This window comes from Lepidochelys kempii, chromosome 5 (genome assembly GCF_965140265.1).
Source record: "Lepidochelys kempii isolate rLepKem1 chromosome 5, rLepKem1.hap2, whole genome shotgun sequence".
Classification (NCBI taxonomy): domain Eukaryota; kingdom Metazoa; phylum Chordata; order Testudines; family Cheloniidae; genus Lepidochelys; species Lepidochelys kempii.
In genome coordinates, this window is record NC_133260.1 from 122,026,349 (window position 1) to 122,047,333 (window position 20,985).

Below are 20,985 nucleotides of genomic sequence, written 5' to 3' on the forward strand. Positions count from 1 at the left end.
GCTTGCAATTTATTAACATCTCGTGAGTTAGCTATCGAGACTCAGTAGGATGTCCTAAAAAGGCCAACCAATATGACCTAAGACTACTTGGCGAACTGAATTTACTGAGCCCTGCCTAATTCTTTTCTAAAGCACGTTTAGGGAATATAATCCTAGATGACAAAATATATATTTGGGATTTGGAACTTTTATTTATTCTTTCCTTGTCTTTCACCATCCCATCCTGTCAGGAGGAGCAGGACAACCATGTTCTTCCACTGACGGTAATGTTTTCTTCCTGTGGAGGTCCCAGTAATAATCCCCTTCCTCCATGGCAAGAGGAGCACCAAATTCTCTGGCGACCACGATGTGCAGATCTGGGGCAGCAATTGGGGTGGCGTATCCTCTGTTTGCTCTGCACAGAAGCCCCTTGGGGTGCAAGGCACTGGCAGTTCTTGTGGCTTAAGGTGGCAGTCGGGGCTATAAATACTTGGGGATGGGTTTTTAAAATCTAGGATGGTTCTTGGCAGATTGGAGCTGCTGGAAACTGCCTTGGGTTCAAGACTCCAGAACATTAGAATCCAGAATGTTACCAATAGTCAAGCAAATAAAAACGTAACTGTCTGATTTTTTTTTTAAAAGAAAAAGCTTGCACTGAAATTCATTTCCATTGGCAATAGATGAGAAGCACTGCTGTTCTGCTGAGGTCTTCTAGGACTAATTTACTATCACTTGTTACTTACCCTCTGATCAATGTATTTCCTTCACCAGTGGTTATGAGTGAGAAACCACAGCCCCCACCACAATGGTTCTGTCAGGAACTTGATGCATACACAGAGAGGCTTACACACATCTCTTGATTGCTGGGATTCACGTGGGCCCTGTAGTCTGTCTTGTTAACAAAGACCTCGTTAATCTCCAGGAAATAATGGTGGGGCAGTGATTGGGATAGCATAGGGAGCAGTTCTGCAGCACAGAAACAAACTCTTTCCTTTGTTGTGGCCCCCCACACCTCCATGGCTTTTTATTTTTTTTTGTGAGAAGGTGAGACAGTCTAGTCAGAAGCAATGCAAACAATTAGGGGAGGGGGTGCTTGGCATCTCTCTCGCTAGTGCTCCTCTTTCCTCACAGTAGTGCTATTCCTGGATCTCCCTTGCTCATGTGTGCACCTGGCTACTAGGGGGTGAGGTGGTATAAGGGGTCCTTTCAGTTTCTGTTCACAGCTGGCCAGCATAGGTCTTGCTCCTTCCATGTTCAGTCCTGTCATGCCTTATCCAAGTTGGGAGAGGTATTTCCTCAGTGACTGACCCCTTCTAGTGCCTGTGAGGGCAGCACCCACGGTTCCAGCAGGAATCATGCTGTGTGCACAAAGCACCCCAGAAAACTAGGTCTTGACAGAAATTCTCTATCCATGATGACTGGCCTCCTTTTCTCGCAAGCCTGAGCTATCAAGATGTCTAACTCCTAAGTGTTCGTTAGAATAGCAATATGGAAAACACTAATTTGCATTCCTATAGCTCTTCCTTCCCGAGGATCTCAAAGCATTCAAACTCTCATCACTCCCTGTGAAGTTGGTAACTTGTGTCTTCACTGACCTTCTGTGCTTCAGTTTCCCCATTTGTAAAGTGACTTGCCCAAAGCTGGTGTAGGGCAGGGGATGTAAGCCAGCACCCTGACTCTTCTCCGTGCTCTGCATCTTAGCACTGTGGTAGTGGAGAAGTGCCATTCATTCTGTAAACGGAACTGGGTGTGGTGTCCTGCTTGTCTTACTGATACATATTTCTGAGTCGCATCTCAGTTTTCATCTGCCTTCTCCTTACTCTTGCATCACCCCTAATAAAGCTGACTCGACTGACGTAGTTAGTATGAAATTGAGGGTTAACCTAAAAGATCTCAGGTGGGTCAGTTACAGGCAGTGGAACAGGAATAAATACACAGTGACTTTCAGGTCCCAAATTTAATTTGTAGGTTCTTACATGGAGACGGGCTATGTGGTGGTAACACATTGAGTAGCTGCCACTTTTCTTTATTGAGCCTATTCCTAAGAAAACAAACAACGTAAACACACAAGGCTGACGTTGCAGTTTAAAAATGCAAACTCTTAAAATGCTTCATTTACAGCAGGGGTGGGCAAACGTTTTGGGCCGAGGGCCGCATCTGGGTGGGGAAATTGTATGCAGGGCTAGTGTGGGAGGGGGTGCGGTGTGCAGGAATGGGCTCGGGGCAAGAGATTGGGGCAGAGGAGGGTTGCACGCTGTATGAGGGGGCTCAGGAAAGGGGGTTGGAATGCAGGAGGGGTGCGGACTGCGGGAGGGAGCTCAGGGCAGGGGGTTGGGGGGCGATGGGGCTCAGGGCACTGAGTTGGGGTGTGTGGGAGTACAGGGTGCAGCAGGGGGCTCGGGGCAGGGAGGTGGGGTGCAGCAGGGGGCTCAGGGCAGGGAGGTGGGGGGGGGGGCGGGGTGCAGGAGGCATTTGGCCTCTGGCCCTGCGTCGCTTACCTAAAGTGGCTCCAGGGTGGCAGTCTTCCAAGCAAAATGGAAGACTCCAGTGACTCAGATATTTAAAGCAAAATGCTTTATTCTGTTCCAATGAAAGAAAATGCCACAGAGCTTTGCACTGAGGGGAGGGGGAAACGTCTGCCCTCCCTGAAAGACATTTAGCATAGACAGGATTCACATCTTAACAATAAAAGACGTCCTTCTGCAAAGGAAGAGCCGGAGTCCTTGGAGTGGTGGTTTATATGTTGGTGTCGAACGTTCCTATGGAATTCAGAGCACTCTGTTTTGTGTATGTCTTAATTCTTCTGCTAACTTATAAAAAGCGAATTCATTAAGATTTTCTGCTTCAAAACCATCTGATGGAAGGGTAGAGCAAACTATATGTTGTATGTACGTTTGTATAGACTCTGGGGGAGTGGTAACTGTTACTAGCTACATAGAAATGTAACCAGCCCTTCAAAGAATAGAAGTATCCAGAGCAGGGGTCTCAAACTCAATTTACCTTAGGGCCAGCACCAGCCCCCAAATCCTCCCAGTGGGCCAATAATGTCACTGAAGATGGTGTTCAGAAAAGAAAACATTTATATTTTTTATTTCGAATTTCTTAAACAATAAAACTGTCATACAACTTTATACAGTTCTTCGCCTGCCAGAGAGTTTTTAGTGTTTGCCAGACACCTGGCAACGCTTCAGTTCTGTCAGTTTGGCCTCAGTGACTGAGCAGTTGAAGCCTTCAGGATTGCAGCAAGGTGGGCATCAGATAGTTGTGTTTGGTATTTTGACTTGTTTATATTCATTGTGGGGGCGGGAGGGGAGAGAGTGACGCTGCCTGGCGACTAATGATGGTATCTCTGTCCCTCTCCCCCAGCCAAAGGGAGCTGCGGGGGGCGGCGCCAGCAGCAGACAGAGGTGGCCGCATGCGACTCTCCTCCGCGGTCCGCAGTGGGGAGGTTCTCGGGCTGAAGGTGGCCCGTGGGCCGGGACTTTGAGACCCCTGATCCAGAGTATTGATCTCTGGGATTTTCAGCGCAGGACTGCTGCGGGAAGCAGAGTAGCTACTTGTTATCCCTTGGAATCTTTGTAACTCATTTAGCCCACTCCAGGTGAGGTGGGGCTGCCTCCCTGCAGCAGCTGTCAACTTCCGCTGGCACTGTGGGAACCTCTGGGGCAAAAAGGTGGCAGGATACATGGGCTCCAAAACTTAGTTTTAAAGGCTGGACACTCTCTTGCCTCCTGACCCCTTATTTTGCAGGAAAAGAGACCCCAGTGGCTCAGTTACCTGTTGACCTCTACCAGTAACGTAGCGGTTCTGGTTGATGGCAGCTCCCCAGCTGGAGGCAGCATGTGGATGCTGAACTGTCAGATGCTAGTGGGTGGGTTTTTGTTGGAGGCTAGTGAACTGTCCCATGAGCTGACTCAGGATTTAAATGCCAGTCTCTGAAGTTAAAAGGTGACAAGTGCATAAGCCCCCGTTGAGTTTGTGATTTGACATTTTGCAGTGACCCAATATGCTACAGCAAGGTGTGCATTCATGGTCTAGTCATCAACTTATCCTGAGGCCTAAGGTCAAGTGCAAGAAATGAACACACTGTTTGACCCTAGGGAGGAGCTGCTGCAATTTAAATAAGCTGCATCCTGGCCCCAACAACTGGGATGAAGGGACATGGGACGATTCTCTAGTCAAGAGGGTGCTCACCAAGTAGAAATAAGGAGCAAACGAGCTCTCTGAACACTACTTGCCAAAACAGGGATTTAGGGTGTGTTCTGGAAAAGGTGTGGTTTAAGAAGGGGCTTCAAGAAAGAAAAGGGAGTGTGCTTAGTAGACCAGGGAGGGGGTTCTAGGTAGATGGGGCCACTTGGAAGAAGGGCATAAAAGAAGCTATCAGTCATGCAACTTGGCTATTTCACAGTTAAAACTTTGCTGAACTGTACTAGTCAGAAATAGTTAAAGTGTGTGTGTGTTTGTCTTCCTCCAGGATCTCAGTCTGCCCAATGGCACTCCTGTAGATACCTCCAGCCCAGCCTCCTCCTCCTCACTGCTCAACAGACTGCAGCTGGATGATGACTTGGATGCGGAAACTAGAGACCTCTTTGTCACTGTCGATGATCCCAAAAAACATATCTGTACAATGGAGACCTACATCACGTACAGGGTTACAACAAAGGTACCAGGCACCTTTTGAATGTGTTACCCTGAAAAAGGAAAGCACTTGCTATCTTTTGGGTTTTTATTCCTTTTTTGGGGGGAAGGGGAGGTCTTAAGCTCCAGCGTAGAAGTAGCAGCTTAATTTGTCCCTTTTTGTCAGTTAATGTGCCAAGGATGTGCTTTCAATAGACTCACTGCAGTGTGTTCGTTGAAACTATGCAAAACTGTTAACATCATCCTAGATTTGATCTCTAGTGGCTTTTTAAAAAATTGGTTAATAATTGGTGTTCTTTCAAGAAACCATTGATTAACGCTGCTACACTGACTTCGTTAGTTTTTAAAAGCGTATCAGATTACCTCTTGTATAAACAGATTGAGGTGTATAGAATCATGTTTCAAATATAGCTAAATTTTCCTCTCTGTAGCAGAGGAGAAATATTCCCTCACTGCTGTCTTCATAATCTCTCACTTCCAGCACTCTGCCTCCTGCTATATTGCTTGTGCACTTGGCTGACAATTAAATGTCTCCAAATGCTCTCTCCTCTGCATGCTTCTTAAAATTCACTCTCTCCCTTTCTGTAGCGTCCTAAATATTCCACTTGCCTTTGCTTTTCCACCTCGGGTCTTTGTGATGTACTAGAGAGGTAATGGATGGTATTACATGAACTACTCATAACAAGTGTTGCCCAGGAATGCTCCTGACTGCCAGTGAAGTGTATACTATGGAGTTCTCTCTCTGTGTATAGCACATTCATTAATCAGATGTCTATACACTAATGGGAGAAGTGATCATTGCATGCACAGTCCAAACTTCCTCTCTGTCCATAATTGTTCTCCATAGAGCCAACTCCTAAGGTGAATATTGTCCATAGGTAAACTAGTACTTACCTGCTTTTCACTCATGTGCCTTAATCAGTTACTGAACACTTTTGCCCAAAGTAACTTTTTTTTACATTGGAGCCATTTCTAATCATTTTTTGGAAAAGATAACAGGATTGATATTCCTGTCTGTCCTCCATTTAAGACTCCAACATACTTTCTGGGTTTGTTCTGTTTTTTATCTTCCCCTTATCCTGGTCTTCACACTTGTTACACAAACTTGGGACTCTCATGCTGTGGGCTGCAAAGTGAAACCTGCAGCTTGAAAGGAAAGCCTGCCAGTGCTGGGTCCAGTAATTCATTTGGCCTCTTGAAACTAGTGAGAAGAAAAATACACAGTTGGACTAAAAGAAAATGGGGATAGAACCTTCTATAGGATGGAGAAGGCAGACTGCTACGGGTGGGACAACAACTGGAATCTTCCCAGTTGTGTAACTCCCAAGAGTCAGCTGATCTCTGTCCCAAGTTATGGATAGGATGTGTCCTGTGTGGCATGAAGATGCCTAAACCAATACAGAACTATGGCTAGAGAAACGAAGGGAGCCATGCCTTCATGAGGAGGAGGTGGCCAACTGATCTGAAGAGGAGTTTTTGTATCTTTTTTTTTTTTCTCCCCTCCTTCTCTTTTGGGGAACTTAATTTTTCAGCAGCATCTTTGGCAGTGCCTTTGGTACTTCAGTGGTGGCACCAAGAGGCAGGTGTATGCTACTGGACATCCTGGGGCTGTATGTGTAGAGGGGAAAAGCGTGGCCCTGCATTGAGGGCCATGTCTGATTTGCACACAGACCACCTCAGAGCCAAAAAGCTAATGCCGACTCTAGAAGGTATAGAAAGAGGCTCCTTCACTTGCCAATCAAAAGTATTGGCAGATGATAGCACAAGGTACCCTGCACCCGTGATCTGTCTGCCAGTGACCAAAGACTACTCTGAGGACGAATCAATCAGTCTGATTTAAGTGGTCTAATCCTTCTGTTAGAGAGGATAAATTTTTGGAATTAGTCTTAATATTTTCAGCTAAGGAGTCTTGTGATTATTCCCTGAATAATAATCTGATGCTATGGTTGAAAGTTGTGTACATGTATGGGCAGAGCAAGATTTGCATGGAATAAACCAATCCCTTGAGGTGTTTTTTCAGGGTCCATAAAACAGCCACTAGGCTTGTTGCTGTTGATCTTACTTTGAAGGCTCTCTGATACTGCCATGATGGGCAGTTGTATAAAACTCGAAGAGCAACAGAACTACCATCAGAGGAATTTCAAATATGGATGAGAAACTTGGCTTACCTGGCTGAATGGCTAATGGAAATGCTACAGACTACAAAAACATCAATCCTATATAGTCTCAGTACTTCAGAAGCACTCAAAGCTTTAAGTATGTAGTTGCAAGAAGAAGGGCATTTACCTTCCCTTTACTGATCATGGGGAGAAATGAAGCACAGAGTGAGTGAGAGCTCCAAAGCCATGTAGGAAGCTTGTGGGAACAGAACCCAGATTTGATTCAGTCATGTGTTTTATTCCACATGGCCTTGTCTGCAATCACCTTCTTCTGCTCTCCAGTTAGTAAGTATATCTTTCTCTTATGTAGTGTATGCCTCACAAAGGACTCGTAAAACCATTCTTGCAGCACCAGATTGAACCCTTTCTGCCTGGCTTTTTATCTTGAAATATTTAAGGCCTTGTCTACTGGGAGGACTAACTGGAGAACTGCTGAAACCTGAGGAGATGGAAACTGAAAGCTAAACTAAGAGGAATGGATATCTTAGATTGGTCTAATAATAATAATAATCAATAATACTTTCTGCTAAAACTCCTTCTTAAAATTCCAGTGCCTAATGGAATGTAGAGACAAAATGCCTCTGAAGAGTCAAAATCCTCATGACTTCAGTTAGGGTGAAAGGTTATAATGCACATTTTTTGGGGTGGGAGAAAATGAGTCTCAGACCTCTAGCAAATCCAGGCTTGACCTTCTTTCTGAGGCTTTAAAAAACAAAAAGCAGCAAGCCTATCCCTTCTCTCAAGGTCGTCGGCAACCTTTCAGGTCTTTAAAGGCACTATAAAGAAATAATGACAATGACATCAGATTTATAGACCCTCTGTGGACCACCTTTCTGATACATGTGTCCAAGAACAATCAGTACTGCTCATATTGCAAAATGTATTTGGGATACTAAAAATGCTCTTAGTCCAGTGGTTTGAAAAACTGAACCAGAAAGCTAGTTCTTATTATAGGAATTTCACTTGAGTGGCGAAGCTGATACGCTGGAGGCTAGAGAATTTGGCAAATAGAATTGTTCTAAACAAATCAAGCTGGCGTCCATGTGACTGTTACTAATTTAGAATGTGCTGGAGGAGGAGTGTTTACCCTACTGATCTATCTTTTTAATAACTTGCTGGTTAGATGCCAAGGTGGCATAGATTAATGAACAAACGTGTTTTTACTCCTTAGTTCTAGAAACGCTAATACGTTTCTCTCCTCTAGCCTGACCAACTTATTGAGGTTGCTTAAGACTGACACCTACATGAATAACTATCTGCCAAGGCTTAAAATGTTCCCAATGGTCTACTAGATAGCATGTGTGAACTGGAAAGTAAGCTGCGTCTCACTGTGTCCTGGATAATATCAGCATAGTGATAGAATCACAGAAGATTAGGGTTGGAAGAGACCTCAGGAGGTCATCTAGTCCAACCCCCGGCTCAAAGCAGGACCAACCCCAACTAAATCATCCCAGCCAGGGCTTGGTCAAGTTGGCAGTGCTGGCTCTAGGCACCAGCTAAGCAAGCCAGTGCCTGGGGCAGCATTTCGGCTGTTCTTGGGGTGGCACTCAGGCAGCAGCCCCTCTCTGTTGTTTTCCATGGCAGCAATTCGGCGACGACTCTTCTGACTCGGGTCTCGCCGCCAGCAGCAGTTCCATGGCAGCTCACTCCGATGTTCCTGTTCTCTCCGGCGGCAGAGTCTTCAGCAGGTGTGGTTTTTTTTTTGTTTTTTTTTTGCTGCTTGGAGCAGCAAAAAACGTAGAGCCGGCCCTCCAAGCTGGGCCTTAAAAACCTCTAAGGACGGAGAGCTCCATCCTCGTTGGAACCCCCTTTCAGGTAGTTGAAGGCTGCTATCATATCCCCCCCTACTCTTCTCTTCTGCAGACTAAATAAGCCAGTTTCTTCAACCTCTCCTCATAAGTCATGTGCCCCAGCCCCCTAGTAATTTTCATTTCCCTTTGCTGGACTCTCCAATTTGTCCACATTCTTTCTGTAGTGGGGGCCCCAAAACTGGACACAATGCTCCAGATGTGGCTTTACCAGTACCGATAGAGGGGAATAATCACTTCCCTCAATCTGCTGGCAACATTCCTACTAATGCAGCCCAATATGCTGTTAGCCTTCTTGGCAACAAGGGCACATTGCTGATTCATATCTAGCTTCTCATCCACTGTAATCCCCAGGTCCTTTTCTGCAGAACTGCCGCTTAGCCAGTCAGTCCCCAGCCTGTAGCAGTGCCTGGGATTCTTCCGTCCTAAGTGAAGGACTCTGCACTTGTTGAACCTCATCAGATTTCTTTTGGACAATCCTCCAATTTGTCTAGGTCACTCTGGACCATATCCCTACCCTCCAGCGTATTTACCTCTCCCCACAGCTTACTATCATCTGCAAACTTGCTGAGGGTGCAATCCATCCCATCATCCAGATCATTAATAAAGATGTTGAACAAAACTGGCCCCAGGGTTGACCCCTGGGGTACTCAGCTTGATACCAGCTGCCAACTAGACACAGGGCTGTTGATCACTACCCATTGAGCCAGACAATCTAGCCAGCTTTCTATCCCCTTATAGTCCATTCATCCAATCCATACTACTTTAACTTGCTGGCAAGAATATTGTGGGAGACTGTATCAAAAGCTTTGCTAAAGTCAAGGTATATCACGTCCACTGCTTTTCCCATATCCACAGACCCAGTTATCTCGTCATAGAAGGTAATCAGGTTGGTCAGGTGTGACTTGCCCTTGATTTTTCCAGGGACTGAGGTGAGGCTGACTGGTCTGTAGTTCCCCGGATTCTCCTTCTTCCCTTTTTTAAAGATGGGCACTATATTTGCCTTTGTCCAATCATCTGGGAGTTCCGCGATCATAATGAGTTTTCAAAGATAAAGGCCAATGGCTCTGCAATCACATCAGCCGACTCCCTCAGCACCCTCAGATGCATTAGATCTGGCCCTATGGACTTGTGAATGATCAGCTTTTTCTAAATAGTCCTGAACCTGTTGTTTCACCACTAAGGGCTGCTCACCTCCTCCCCATACTGTGCTGCCCAACAGGCCAGAGCTGGAAGAAAAAAATAGCATTTTAAAATTGGGTTAGTATGAGTAATTATATTAAAGTGTCCTCTTGGGATAAATAAGATGTGGCTGGAAAGCCTCTGTTTTGTGTACAGGACATGTACAGCTGATTACTGTTGTAAAGTAGCCTTGATCTTGGCAGAACTATAATCCTAAAGATTCATAGATACTATGGTCAGAAGGGACCATTGTGATCATCTAGTCCGACCTCCTGCACAACGCAGGCCACAGAATCTCACCCACCCACTCCTGAAAAACCTCACCTATGTCTGAGCTATTGAAGACCTCAAATCGTGGCTTAAAGACTTCAAGGAGCAGAGAATCCTCCAGCAAATGACCTGTGCCCCATGCTACAGAGGAAGGTGAAAAACCTCCAGGGCCTCTTCCAATCTGCCCTGGAGGAAAATTCCTTCCCGACCCCAAATATGGCAGTCAGCTAAACCCTGAGCATGTGGGCAAGATTCACCAGCCAGATACCCAGGAAAGAATTTTCTGTAGTAACTCAGATCCCACCCCATCTAACATCCCATTGGGCTTATTTACCATGAATATTTAAAGATCAATTAATTACCAAAATCATGTTATCCCATCATACCATCTCCTCCATAAACATATCGAGTTTAATCTTAAAGCCAGATATGTCTTTTGCCCCCACTGCTTCCCTTGGAAGGTAATTCCAAAACTTCACTCCTCTGATGGTTAGAAACCTTTGTCTAATTTCAAGTCTAAACTTCCCAATGACCAGTTTATATCCATTTGTTCTTGTGTCCACATTGGTACTGAGCTTAAATAATTCTTCTCCCTCCATGGTGTTTATCCCTCTGATATATTCATAGAGAGGAATCATATCTCCCCTCAACCTTCTTTTAGTTAGGCTCAACAAGCCAAGCTCCTTGAGTCTCCTTTCATAAGACAAGTTTTCCATTCTTCAGATCTTCCTAGTAGCCCTTCTCTGTACCTGTTCCAGTTTGAATTCATCCTTCTTAAACATGGGAGACCAGAACTGCACGCAATATTCCAGGTGAGGTCTCACCAGTGCCTTGTATAACAGTACTAAAACCTCCTTATCTCTACTGTAAATAACTCGCCTGATGCATCCCAAGACCTCATTAGCTTTTTTCACGGCCATATCACATTGGCAGCTCATAGTCATCCTATGATCAACCAATACTCCAAGGTCCTTCTCCTCCTCCGTTACTTCTAATTGATGCGTCCCCAGCTTATAACTAAAATTCTTGTTGTTAATCCCTAAATGCATAACCTAACACTTCTCACTATTAAATTTCATCCTATTAATATTACTCCAGTTTACAAGGTCATCCAGATCCTCCTGTATGATTTCCCGGTCCTCCTCTAAATTGGCAATACCTCCCAGCTTTGTGTCATCCGCAAACTTTATTAGCACACTCCCACTTTTTGTGCCGAGGTCAGTAATAAAAAGATTGGTTCCAAAACTGATCCCTGAGGAACTCCACTGGTAACCTCCCTCCAGCCTGACAGTTCACCTTTCACTATGACCCGCTGTAGTCTCCCTGTTAACCAATTGATTATCCACCTTTCAATGTTCATATTGATCCCCATCTTTTCCAATTTAACTAATAATTCCCCATGTGGCACGGTATCAAGCGCCTTACTGAAATCTAGGTAAATTAGATCCACTGCGTTTCCTTTGTCTAAAAAATCTGTTACTTTCTCAAAGAAGGAGATCAGGTTGGTTTGGCACGATCTACCTTTTGTAAAACCATGTTGTATTTTGTCCCATTTACCGTTGACTTCAATGTCCTTAACTACTTTCTCCTTCAAAATTTTTTCCAAGACCTTGTATACTTCAGATGTCAAACTAACAGGCCTGTAGTTACCTGGATCACTTTTTTTACCTTTCTTAAAAACAGAAACTATGTTAGCAATTCTCCAATCATACGGTACAACCCCTGAGTTTACAGATTCATTAAAAATTCTTGCTAATGGGTTTGCAATTTCGGGTGCCAATTCCTTTAATATTCTTGGATGAAGATTATATGGGCCCCCCAATTTAGTCCCATTAAGCTGTTCGAGTTTCGCTTCTACCTCAGATATGGTAATATCTACCTCTATATCCTCATTCCCATTTGTCATGCTACCATGGCATCTTATCCCTAAGATCCTCTTTAGCCTTATTAAAGACTGAGACAAAGTATTTGTTTAGATATTGGGCCATGCCTAGATTATCCTTGACCTCCACTCCATCCTCAGTGTTTAGCGGTCCCACTTCTTTCTTTGTTTTCTTATTTATATGGCTATAGAACCTTTTACTATTGGTTTTAATTCCCTTTGCAAGGTCCAACTCTACTTGACTTTTAGCCTGTCTCACTTTATCCCTACATGTTCTGACCTCAATAAGATAGCTTTCCTTGCTGATCCCTCCCATCTTCCACTCCCTGTATGCTTTCTGCTTTTTCTTAATCACCTATCTGAGATGCTTGCTCATCCAGCTTGGTCTACAACTCCTGCCTATGAATTTTTCCCCCTTTTTTGGGATGCAGGCTTCTGACAGCTTCTGAAGCTTTGATTTAAAGTAATCCCAGGTCTCCTCCTGCCTTTAGATCCATAAGTTCTTCAGTCCAATCCACTTCCTTAACTAATTTCCTTAATTTTGAAAGTCAGCCCTTTTGAAATCAAAAACCCTAGTTGCAGATTTATTTTTGTTAATCCTTCCATTCAGTTTGAACTGAATTAGCTCATGATCACTTGAGCCAAGATTGTCCCCTACAACCATTTCTTCTATGAGGTCCTCACTACTCACCAAAACCAAATCTAAAATGGCATCCCCTCTAGTCGGTTCAGCAACTACTTGCTGAAGGAATCCATCAGCTATCGCATCTAGGAAAATCTGAGTCCTATTATTATTACTAGCACTCGTCCTCCAGTCTATATCTGGGAAGTTAGTCTCCCATGATCACGCGGTTTCCATTAGTATTTACTTTATTAAAAACATTTAAAAAGGTCTCTGTCCATATCCAAATTAGATCCTGGCGGTCTATAGCACACCCCAAGCACTATCCTAGGGGAGGCTCTAATAGTTTTCTTCCCCAATGTCATTTTTGCCCAGACGGACTCTGTCTTATCCATTCCATCGCTTCTTATGTCTTTACATTCTACCTCATTATTGATAAGACAATGACTTAATCACATTGACAATAGGAGATAGTGGGGAGACTGCATCTCTAGCTCTGTCCACTTCCTGGCAATGAAAACTGACTGAACTAAGAGTATTCCAGCTAATGCTGTTGTCAAGCTGACACGTTGATCTGATCTATTCCAGTCTGGGAAAGTTTGTCTCGTTAAAACCATATATTCATTAGAATGTTTTAAAAAGTATTTTAGGAAGGGCACTTAAAATTTGCCACAGACTTGAATGGGAATAGGGTATGGACGGAAAGAATAGTCCTTAAAAGTGGAAAGCAAAAGTTAGTCTGTGTCCCCCACGCTGGCCTGAATGGGGATCTTGTATCCACTAAAAGTGCAACCATCGGCTTACCCCAGTGTTTTTGTACAGCATAGAATCTTGTCTTGATATGTGTAGATTCCTGGCCGCCCTGAGACGTATCCCTCCCTGTTGGCATTCTGACACTAGGCATGATGAATGTGCTACAGGGCAGATCTTTTTTTTTTCCCCCCCTCCTATCCACGCCAGCATTGGGAGAGAAGTCCACACACCTGTTTGAATGTCTTTTAAAACAGTCTCCTGGAACGCCCCATTGTAGACACCACTCTGGAATGGCAAGCTCCTAGGAATGTGGGACTGGAAGGGACCTCCTGGGTCTTCGAGTCCAGTCCCTTGCTATCGCAGGCAACCCTATTTTCTCCCACTTCTATAAGCTTGTATCGAGCGTTTGAATCCTCTTCAAAGTATCCTTGTATCCCTGTGCTAAAAGAGGAGTGTTTCTAGTTCATCTCAAGTATTAAACAGGTGCCTGGTCAAGCATAAACACTTAATTTGTTCTGAAAGCTTATTCTTCACTACCCAGTGATGGTCAGGACATTGTGTTACTACCTGAATGTCTTGCTGTGTTAATACGTCGAATTTCGTGTTAGTATTCATCAAAGGACAAAGCCTGACATCGCAAACACACCGTATAAGAGAAAGTACATGTTTTTTGTTTTTCTTTTGTTTTTCTTTTAAATCTCTGCATATGGAGTTGGTGAGACTGATGCTGGAATACAGCATCCAGTTCGGTATACACTTGAAACAATTGGAGAGGGGGCAACGAAGACCCACAAGTGACTTGTGTGTCTTAGTGAGGCGAGGCTTACCTTCTCAAAGATTGAGAGGTGACTTGTTTATGATGTAGAAGTACATTCATAGGGAGAAAACATTAGGTCTTAAAGGGCTCTCTAACTTAGAGAAAGGTATAACAAAAACAGAAACTAAAACCAGACACAAGGCACGCACTGAGGGTGATGGTGGATTTTGGTCTCATGATGTCCTCAAATCAAGAGCAGATAGTTGGACACTAGTTACTGGACAAAATAAAAAGTTAATTGGATGAAATTCTGTGGCCTGTGTGATACAGGAAGTCAGACAAGGTGACCGAATGATCTTTGTCTGGCCTTAAAATCTATGCATTACTGCAGTGCGCTCAGACGTAGCCCGAGACTCTTTCCAGCTGACTTTCGTCAGATGGCACTTACTGACACCATGTAAATGTGTATCCCAATGGCACTTCCAACACTCTTCTCTTGGGAATGATTCAGGCTCTTCAGTGAGGGTTTCTGTACTCTGCCGCATGTGGTAGCCACATAACAAGCTATGGCTTCTAGTTTCTCCTTTGGTAGCCAGTCTTCTCTCATCAGGGTGTTGAGTTTCTGTTGGAAGATCAGTGAAGTCATGAGGGCCCTCTGCCTTATGACCCAAGGGAATCACGAGATAGTTGAGCTCCTAGCGCGCACGTACCAAAGCCATGCACTGATCAGAGCCTAGGAGCTGGGACTTGTGAATCGTCTTGTAGGTGCTATGCAAGCAGCTCCTGGCTTGTTTACTTGGCTGCAGCCTATCCAAGGAACATACTGTATGCATTATCTATTTGTAGTTTTCCTCCAGTGAAATTAAACTGAGATTTTGCAGCTAGGAGTTTCTCTGGTTCAGGACATTTCTTGCCCTTACTGTCAATGCCTTCTTCATTAGTGGTTATCTGGAAATTGATTCTAGCTCCAAAATACAGTACTACAAAATTGTGTCTTGAGTCAGAATTGTCTTTGGTGCTCACTTCATCTTGGAGAAGTGTCTGCCCAAGGACTGTTAAATTGAGTGATGGTTTTAAGTTAGCTAATTACGCAGCCTTGCGTAGAAATGAGACTGTACTAAACCTGGGGCTTTGGCAGAGCCCAGCAATGACACATGCATGTTCTCGCCCACCATTAATCTGTCTCTTGAGTAAACAAGTCATGAGTAATCTTGGTGGTTTTTTTAATCCTCTGTTGCTAAAAGTATTTCGCTCTCTCTTGGAATGAGAGAAGATTTCATGCAATTTCCCTTCAAATGTTTACATTTCAGTGGAGTTTTTTTATCCTAACTTCTCCACCCTACATATTTTTCACCCTGAGGAAATCTTCTCCGCTAACTCAAAGTAGATCTTAAATAGAACGCTTATCTGAATCACTAAACTGAGTGTGTTTCCAAATATATTATTGGTGGTACTTCCATGGCCTGAAGCTGAAAAATATTTTTTTCTCCCATACTGGCATTCCGGGGACTCAATTTGAGGCATGAATTCTGATTGCCAGGCTTGTTTGGTTCTTCCTAGTTTAAGGTAACTAGGCCACTTTGGCTGTATGCTCTAAAATGAAAAGGAAAGCTTTGTTTAATGTATCTCTTAAAATTTTCATTCATTTTCTAGGGGATACAGTCTAATCTCATTTGTTACTATTTCCAGACCACACGGGCAGAGTTTGACTTGCCAGAATACTCCGTACGCCGACGGTACCAGGATTTTGACTGGTTGAAGAATAAGCTGGAGGAATCTCAGCCCACACATCTCATTCCCGTATGTAGTAAGCCAGGGTCAGCTGTTGCTGAACACTTGTGTATTCAGAATGTCTGCTTAAAAAAAAAAAAAGTGAATCTTCTGGTTGTTCAGCAGTTATGGATTCAAGGTGTGTAAAATGCAAAGCTTCGTTCTATTCTTGTCTTCTAAAGTGGAACATTCTGACTTTAGAAAGCAAAGCAGCACAAAAAGGGCCTACCCTAATCTGTGCCAGCCAGCTTTGAAATGTTATGGATCTTAAATGCCAAGTGCTTGCCCATATGATGCAGCCTAAACCACTAACGGTCACCCAGGTTAATTCCGGTTGAAAGGACACCAGTGGAGGTGGCATCTTCCTAGCTTCCCTTATAATATGACTAATGTTTAGCCATTCTGATGGTTAGATACCCTCTTCTGTTTGCCTAGCTGTTGGCTTCCGACAGCACTGTCCATTGCCAATGCATTCTCTAAGGCATCACACCTTCATGTTCCCTTTGAGTGGGAACACCCTTCCCTCTGATGCACTTTTAAAGTTATAGTATCTAGTATTTAACCTACATGCTCTATGATTTGCGTGTGTAAGGGGTTATAAAGAAAACTCCCTACTAACTCTGTTCATGCTATTTGGAGGACTCCTCTTACAGGGAAAGAAACTGACTGTTCCAAATTTTTAGAGAAGGCCTGTGACCTGATCAGTTATGTGTACATTCGCTGCTTGGGCAGACAGCTGGGCCTCTGTCCACTGAAAACTTGGCTAAATAAGGCCCTAAATAATTATCCCTCTCTCTGAAACTGACTGCCTTGTTACTATGTTCGTGTGTGGTCTGAAAGGATTGGGGTCTCCTTTCTTCCTCTTAACATAGCATCTGCTTTTCCTCCTGGGCCTTCAAGGATTATAAGTAAGGTTGCATGAACTCCTGACTAACCACAGGGCAGACTGATGTAAAACATCACTCTTGGTGCGTATAAGGCTCAGTTAGCAATGTGTGTTCCCATGTGCTTTGTTACTCGTAGACTTTAAAAGGAAATGCTCCTGGAGCTAGGCTGTGTAAGATGCTGAGTGAGCCTTTGCATACCTAGGAAAGCTGGCTTGTGAGGAGGCTTTCCTTCTGATAATTTCCTGTCTTTTAAATAGTAGTAATCGGCTCCCCTCTAGCTATGTAAAGGGCCGCTAGAAGCACTTCTTGCATCCCTTGTGTGAAACCACTCTCTGGACAATGAACTAAAATACCAACTGTTTTACTAGAGTTAAAAAAAAAAACCCCATCTATCTCTTTTGCACCTTTTCTGGTTTTTTTTTAATTTAAAGTGCTAGAATAATGCAAAGAAAATCTAGCTATATTATATTGAATTTGGGACCAATGCAGAGAGCGCTGGCAAACCTGCATCACTGCCTTGCCTACTCTTCCTGGGGCCAGCTGAGACTCCACCCATGTGAGCATGGTGTGAACCTGTGATGATCAAGTACTGGGCACGTTGCAGATCACCCTGCTGCTCTTCTTGTTTTTAACAGTAAATCTCAATTTGCTGTTCCCCTAACCCCCTTTACAAATGGTCACTATTTGTGGACACACAATCTGCATCCCCTTGGGACTGAACAACCTTGACTTAAGAGTTCAGGGCAGGAAAAAATAAGGGGAAAAAGCCTCATGCTGAACCATCAAGAAGCATGAGGCTTGCCTGAAAAAGCACGAAATAGTATTCTAAGTCTATTTGATTTTGCTTCCACAAGTGCTTGTCTGGGAATATGAAGCCATGATAAACTTTCACTGATAGTAAGAGTGCAGCTGGGACTAAGTCCAGCTACAAAGAGGGATAAATTTTTCCAAATGGGATACAGAGAACTATGTAGTGATGGTCACTCAACTGCTGGCTGTTCCTACACTGGATTCCCTAGCCGCAGTATAGTAGCAAAAAATCTTTCAGCAATTCCCTCTAAGTGAGTTCAGGGTCGGAATGTAGCTGGGGGCAGGAGGCAACAGCACTCAGTGATGATTTTTAGTGTGCGCACAATGATTTTTAGAGCGTGGTGGTTTTTTTGCTCAAGATACAAACGCATCTATCCTTACAGGGCGGTCATAACTCATACGCAAAGTACGCAGCTGCTTGGGGCCCCAAATTTCCTGGTGCCCTGTGCAGCTGCATGCTGCTCCAGACCCTGCTCCGGCTCTTCCTGCCCCCACTCCCCTGAGCTCTGCAGCAGGGCTGGGCCTGCACTCACCGGTGGCGGGAAGTGTAGCGACCCAGCCCCAGCTGCGCTGCCGGTGAGTGCTGGGGGGTGGTTTCCCCCTTGCCCCCCAAGCCAGCCCCCCCCCCACGGAGGCCTGGGGCCAGCCCTCCCGCTCCTCCCCCGCAGGGAAGGGGCTGCGTAGGGCCCCAGAATAGCTAGGGATGGCCCTGTATCCTTAGTGTCTGTCACTGCCCTCTTGATGGAATTCTAAGTGTGGGTAATTATTGTAGGCCTTTGGAAAGGAGTGACAAAGGATAGAACAACAAACATTAATTAGGGTGACCATGCTGGGGTCAAACTTGGGATACTGGTGGGTGTGCGTACAGCTGGGGATGTAAGGGGGCTCATCAGGGTAGAAGGATAGCTGCTCTCTGCCAAAGGCTTCTTAGCCAGGTTTTCTCTTCAACAAGGCAACCAGCCGCCTGCTGTCTTGAGTTCTGTGTTCTGTCCGTAGTCTCATGCAGTCTTTCCTCCCTCCCTCTCTGTATGTAATGCCCAAAGCCCAACTGTCCCCCTCGGCTGCCGCCTCATGATTCTAACGGTAGACCTGCACAGACATACCATGTCATGGAGCACTCTAAATCCTGTAGTGTCTCGCCCTTGGGCTTCCAGGGCTTTTGAGCCCCAATGTAGCTTTTTGCCACTAGCCCTCTGATTTATTGTAGGCAGATGTTAAGCAGCACAACAGCAGAGGGACCGCATGAAAGTGGAGTGGGAGGAAGCCTTGGGTGGGTTTGTTTATATCCCACTATTGCTGCACTATCCCTCCTCTGCCTTCGGGCTGACCTTGGGGCTGGGTGATGTGCTAGGTTCTTTCTTTGTGCAGCTGCCTGTGATGGAATCGAGGGCTTTGCAGCTCAGGTGGCAGATTCTCCGAGTATTCCAGCATCTGTCAGGGGAAGACCTCTGAAAGCAAACAAGGGCATGTGGTACAGTGTAGGTGGCTGGATATGAGGGCTGTGTTGAGGCGGGGAGGGCAAGAAAGTAGAAGGGGTAGGTGGACATACGAGTAGCCTGTTCCACTGAAGCACGAACAAAGTTTCTGGCAGCAAACTGGGGTAATCCTTGTAAATGAACATCTAGTCACCCTAGCTATAAAGCACACACAACCTTTGCTTTCATGCTTTTCATTTTTTAGAGTGGTGATTTTTTTCATCTAGGTTAGAATTGAGGAAAATCTATAGCCACTGTCTGTATTCCCTCCTGGTGGAGCTGTATTAAGCTACGGCACCTGCCCTTCCTAAAAATTCTGAGTGGGAAAAATGGAGCAATTCCAGAAGCTCTCCAGTTTGACACTGGAGAGTATGGAGCAGTCCACTTACAGGTTACCGATAAATGGCTTCTCTGTCTGCACCTGCTGTCATGTTTGCTTAGATATCTTGTATGCCAAATACCACTGCATATTTGCCATAGAAGCAAAAATTATTTTAATCCTCAGTTTGCGCTGTAAGGACCTATATTGATGATGATGTACTTGCACACATATCTTGCATAAGGATCTTTGGTAGCAGTTGAAAAGGGCTTTCTCCTGAGTATCTGGTCTTGTGTGCCTTTTTTCCTTAGGGAAGGGTACAAAATAAATATATTAAGCCAATGAATAATTGAATTCTTCCTCCCCAAACCGCTGAAATCCTACCAGGCCAAATTCTGCTCTTATACCTGTGCAATCGAAGTAATTGTTTGCATAGATGTAACTGAGAGCAGAGTATGGCTCGTGCAACACCACTGCAGTTCAGTATTGAACTGGTCCATTTTAATAGTTGGGGAAATAGCTAGTCTCTTATTTACAGACCTGTATCTTTTAGCCCTTTATGTAAAAGGTTTCAGAATTATATGACTACTTAATTAAAGAACATGGAGGCAGTTTACAGATATTGGAGAATAGTTCAATCCACTAAAGAGCAATCGACTTCGTATATCTCTCCATCAATCTAAATACTAAGTACTGCAATCAAGTGAATAAAAGAAACCTTCATAATTCACTTATTTTTCTTGTAATACAATTCCTAGGATCTTTAGACTTGATATATGTAAAAGCTAAGGTGGTTTATATAAAATGTATATAAAATTCTCCATACAATAGATTGTTTTTCCACTTTATGGTATACTGGGTCTTGCCAAAGACTAATTGTAATATTTGCAGGACTGCTTTGAAAGTGCTGCTGATTTGCTCTCAAAGTACTTGGCTTGATTTTTGTCACAGGCACTACTGGCTACATAGTAGCATGGATCCTAATCATTTGTGTTTCTAAATGGCCAATTCATTTGCTTTCTTGGAAATTATGTAAATGAACTTATTGGGAGTGGCCAGGTAAAAATAAATAACATTTGTGGGGAAACATAACTGACCTGAGTGCATTTTTAAAAAACCTCTATTTTCATTTAAAAAGTAAGGAGTTTGTAATAATTGGTCTGTGGCTTCTCGTTGCATTGATTTGATAAATTCCCATTCATTTAAAGAATCAAAGACTGGTTCAGTGTCCCTCTTCCTCCCCTTTGTGGTGTTGGTGAAGTTGTACAAACTTATTGCTTAGCTGGCATCGTCTCACTGCAATTATGAAGTATGAGGAAACTCCCTTTTTTTTCCTCTTCAAGAAACTCATGGATCTTAAGGAAAGAAGAGACTATTACGATAATCTAGTCTGACCTGCAAGAAACATTCCACTGCTCCAACATGCCATTGCATAAATCTAATAAAAATGTAAATTTATGGAATTTCTTGTTGAGATACTTGAAGTAAACCATCAAAATTAGAATCTTTCCGAATTCACGTCCAGCAGAAACACCTAAGCTTTGTGACTGTCCTAACCATCTGTGGGATGGATCAACTAACCTTGGCAAACCACCTCTTTTTTTGATGGTAATGCTTCCTTTGCTGTGGTCCCATATGGTACCCATCAAAATGCTGGAGAAACTAAAGTGTTTC

The 20,985-nt window shown here is 44.0% G+C and overlaps 1 protein-coding gene across 5 annotated transcripts in view; it reads left to right on the forward strand.

Moving 5' to 3' along the window:
* SNX30 (sorting nexin family member 30) overlaps positions 1 to 20,985 on the forward strand; it is a 67,345-nt gene that overhangs the window by 12,052 nt on the left and 34,308 nt on the right. For all 5 annotated transcript variants that reach the window (XR_012159134.1, XR_012159135.1, XR_012159133.1 and 2 more), the window contains exons 2-3: positions 4,454 to 4,642; positions 15,740 to 15,850. Coding sequence is in view for 2 of the 5 variants with exons in the window: in XM_073345668.1 (XP_073201769.1) it covers positions 4,454 to 4,642; positions 15,740 to 15,850 (300 nt within the window). In the remaining 3 variants the exon portion in view is untranslated. The remainder of the gene's footprint in view (positions 1 to 4,453; positions 4,643 to 15,739; positions 15,851 to 20,985) is intronic.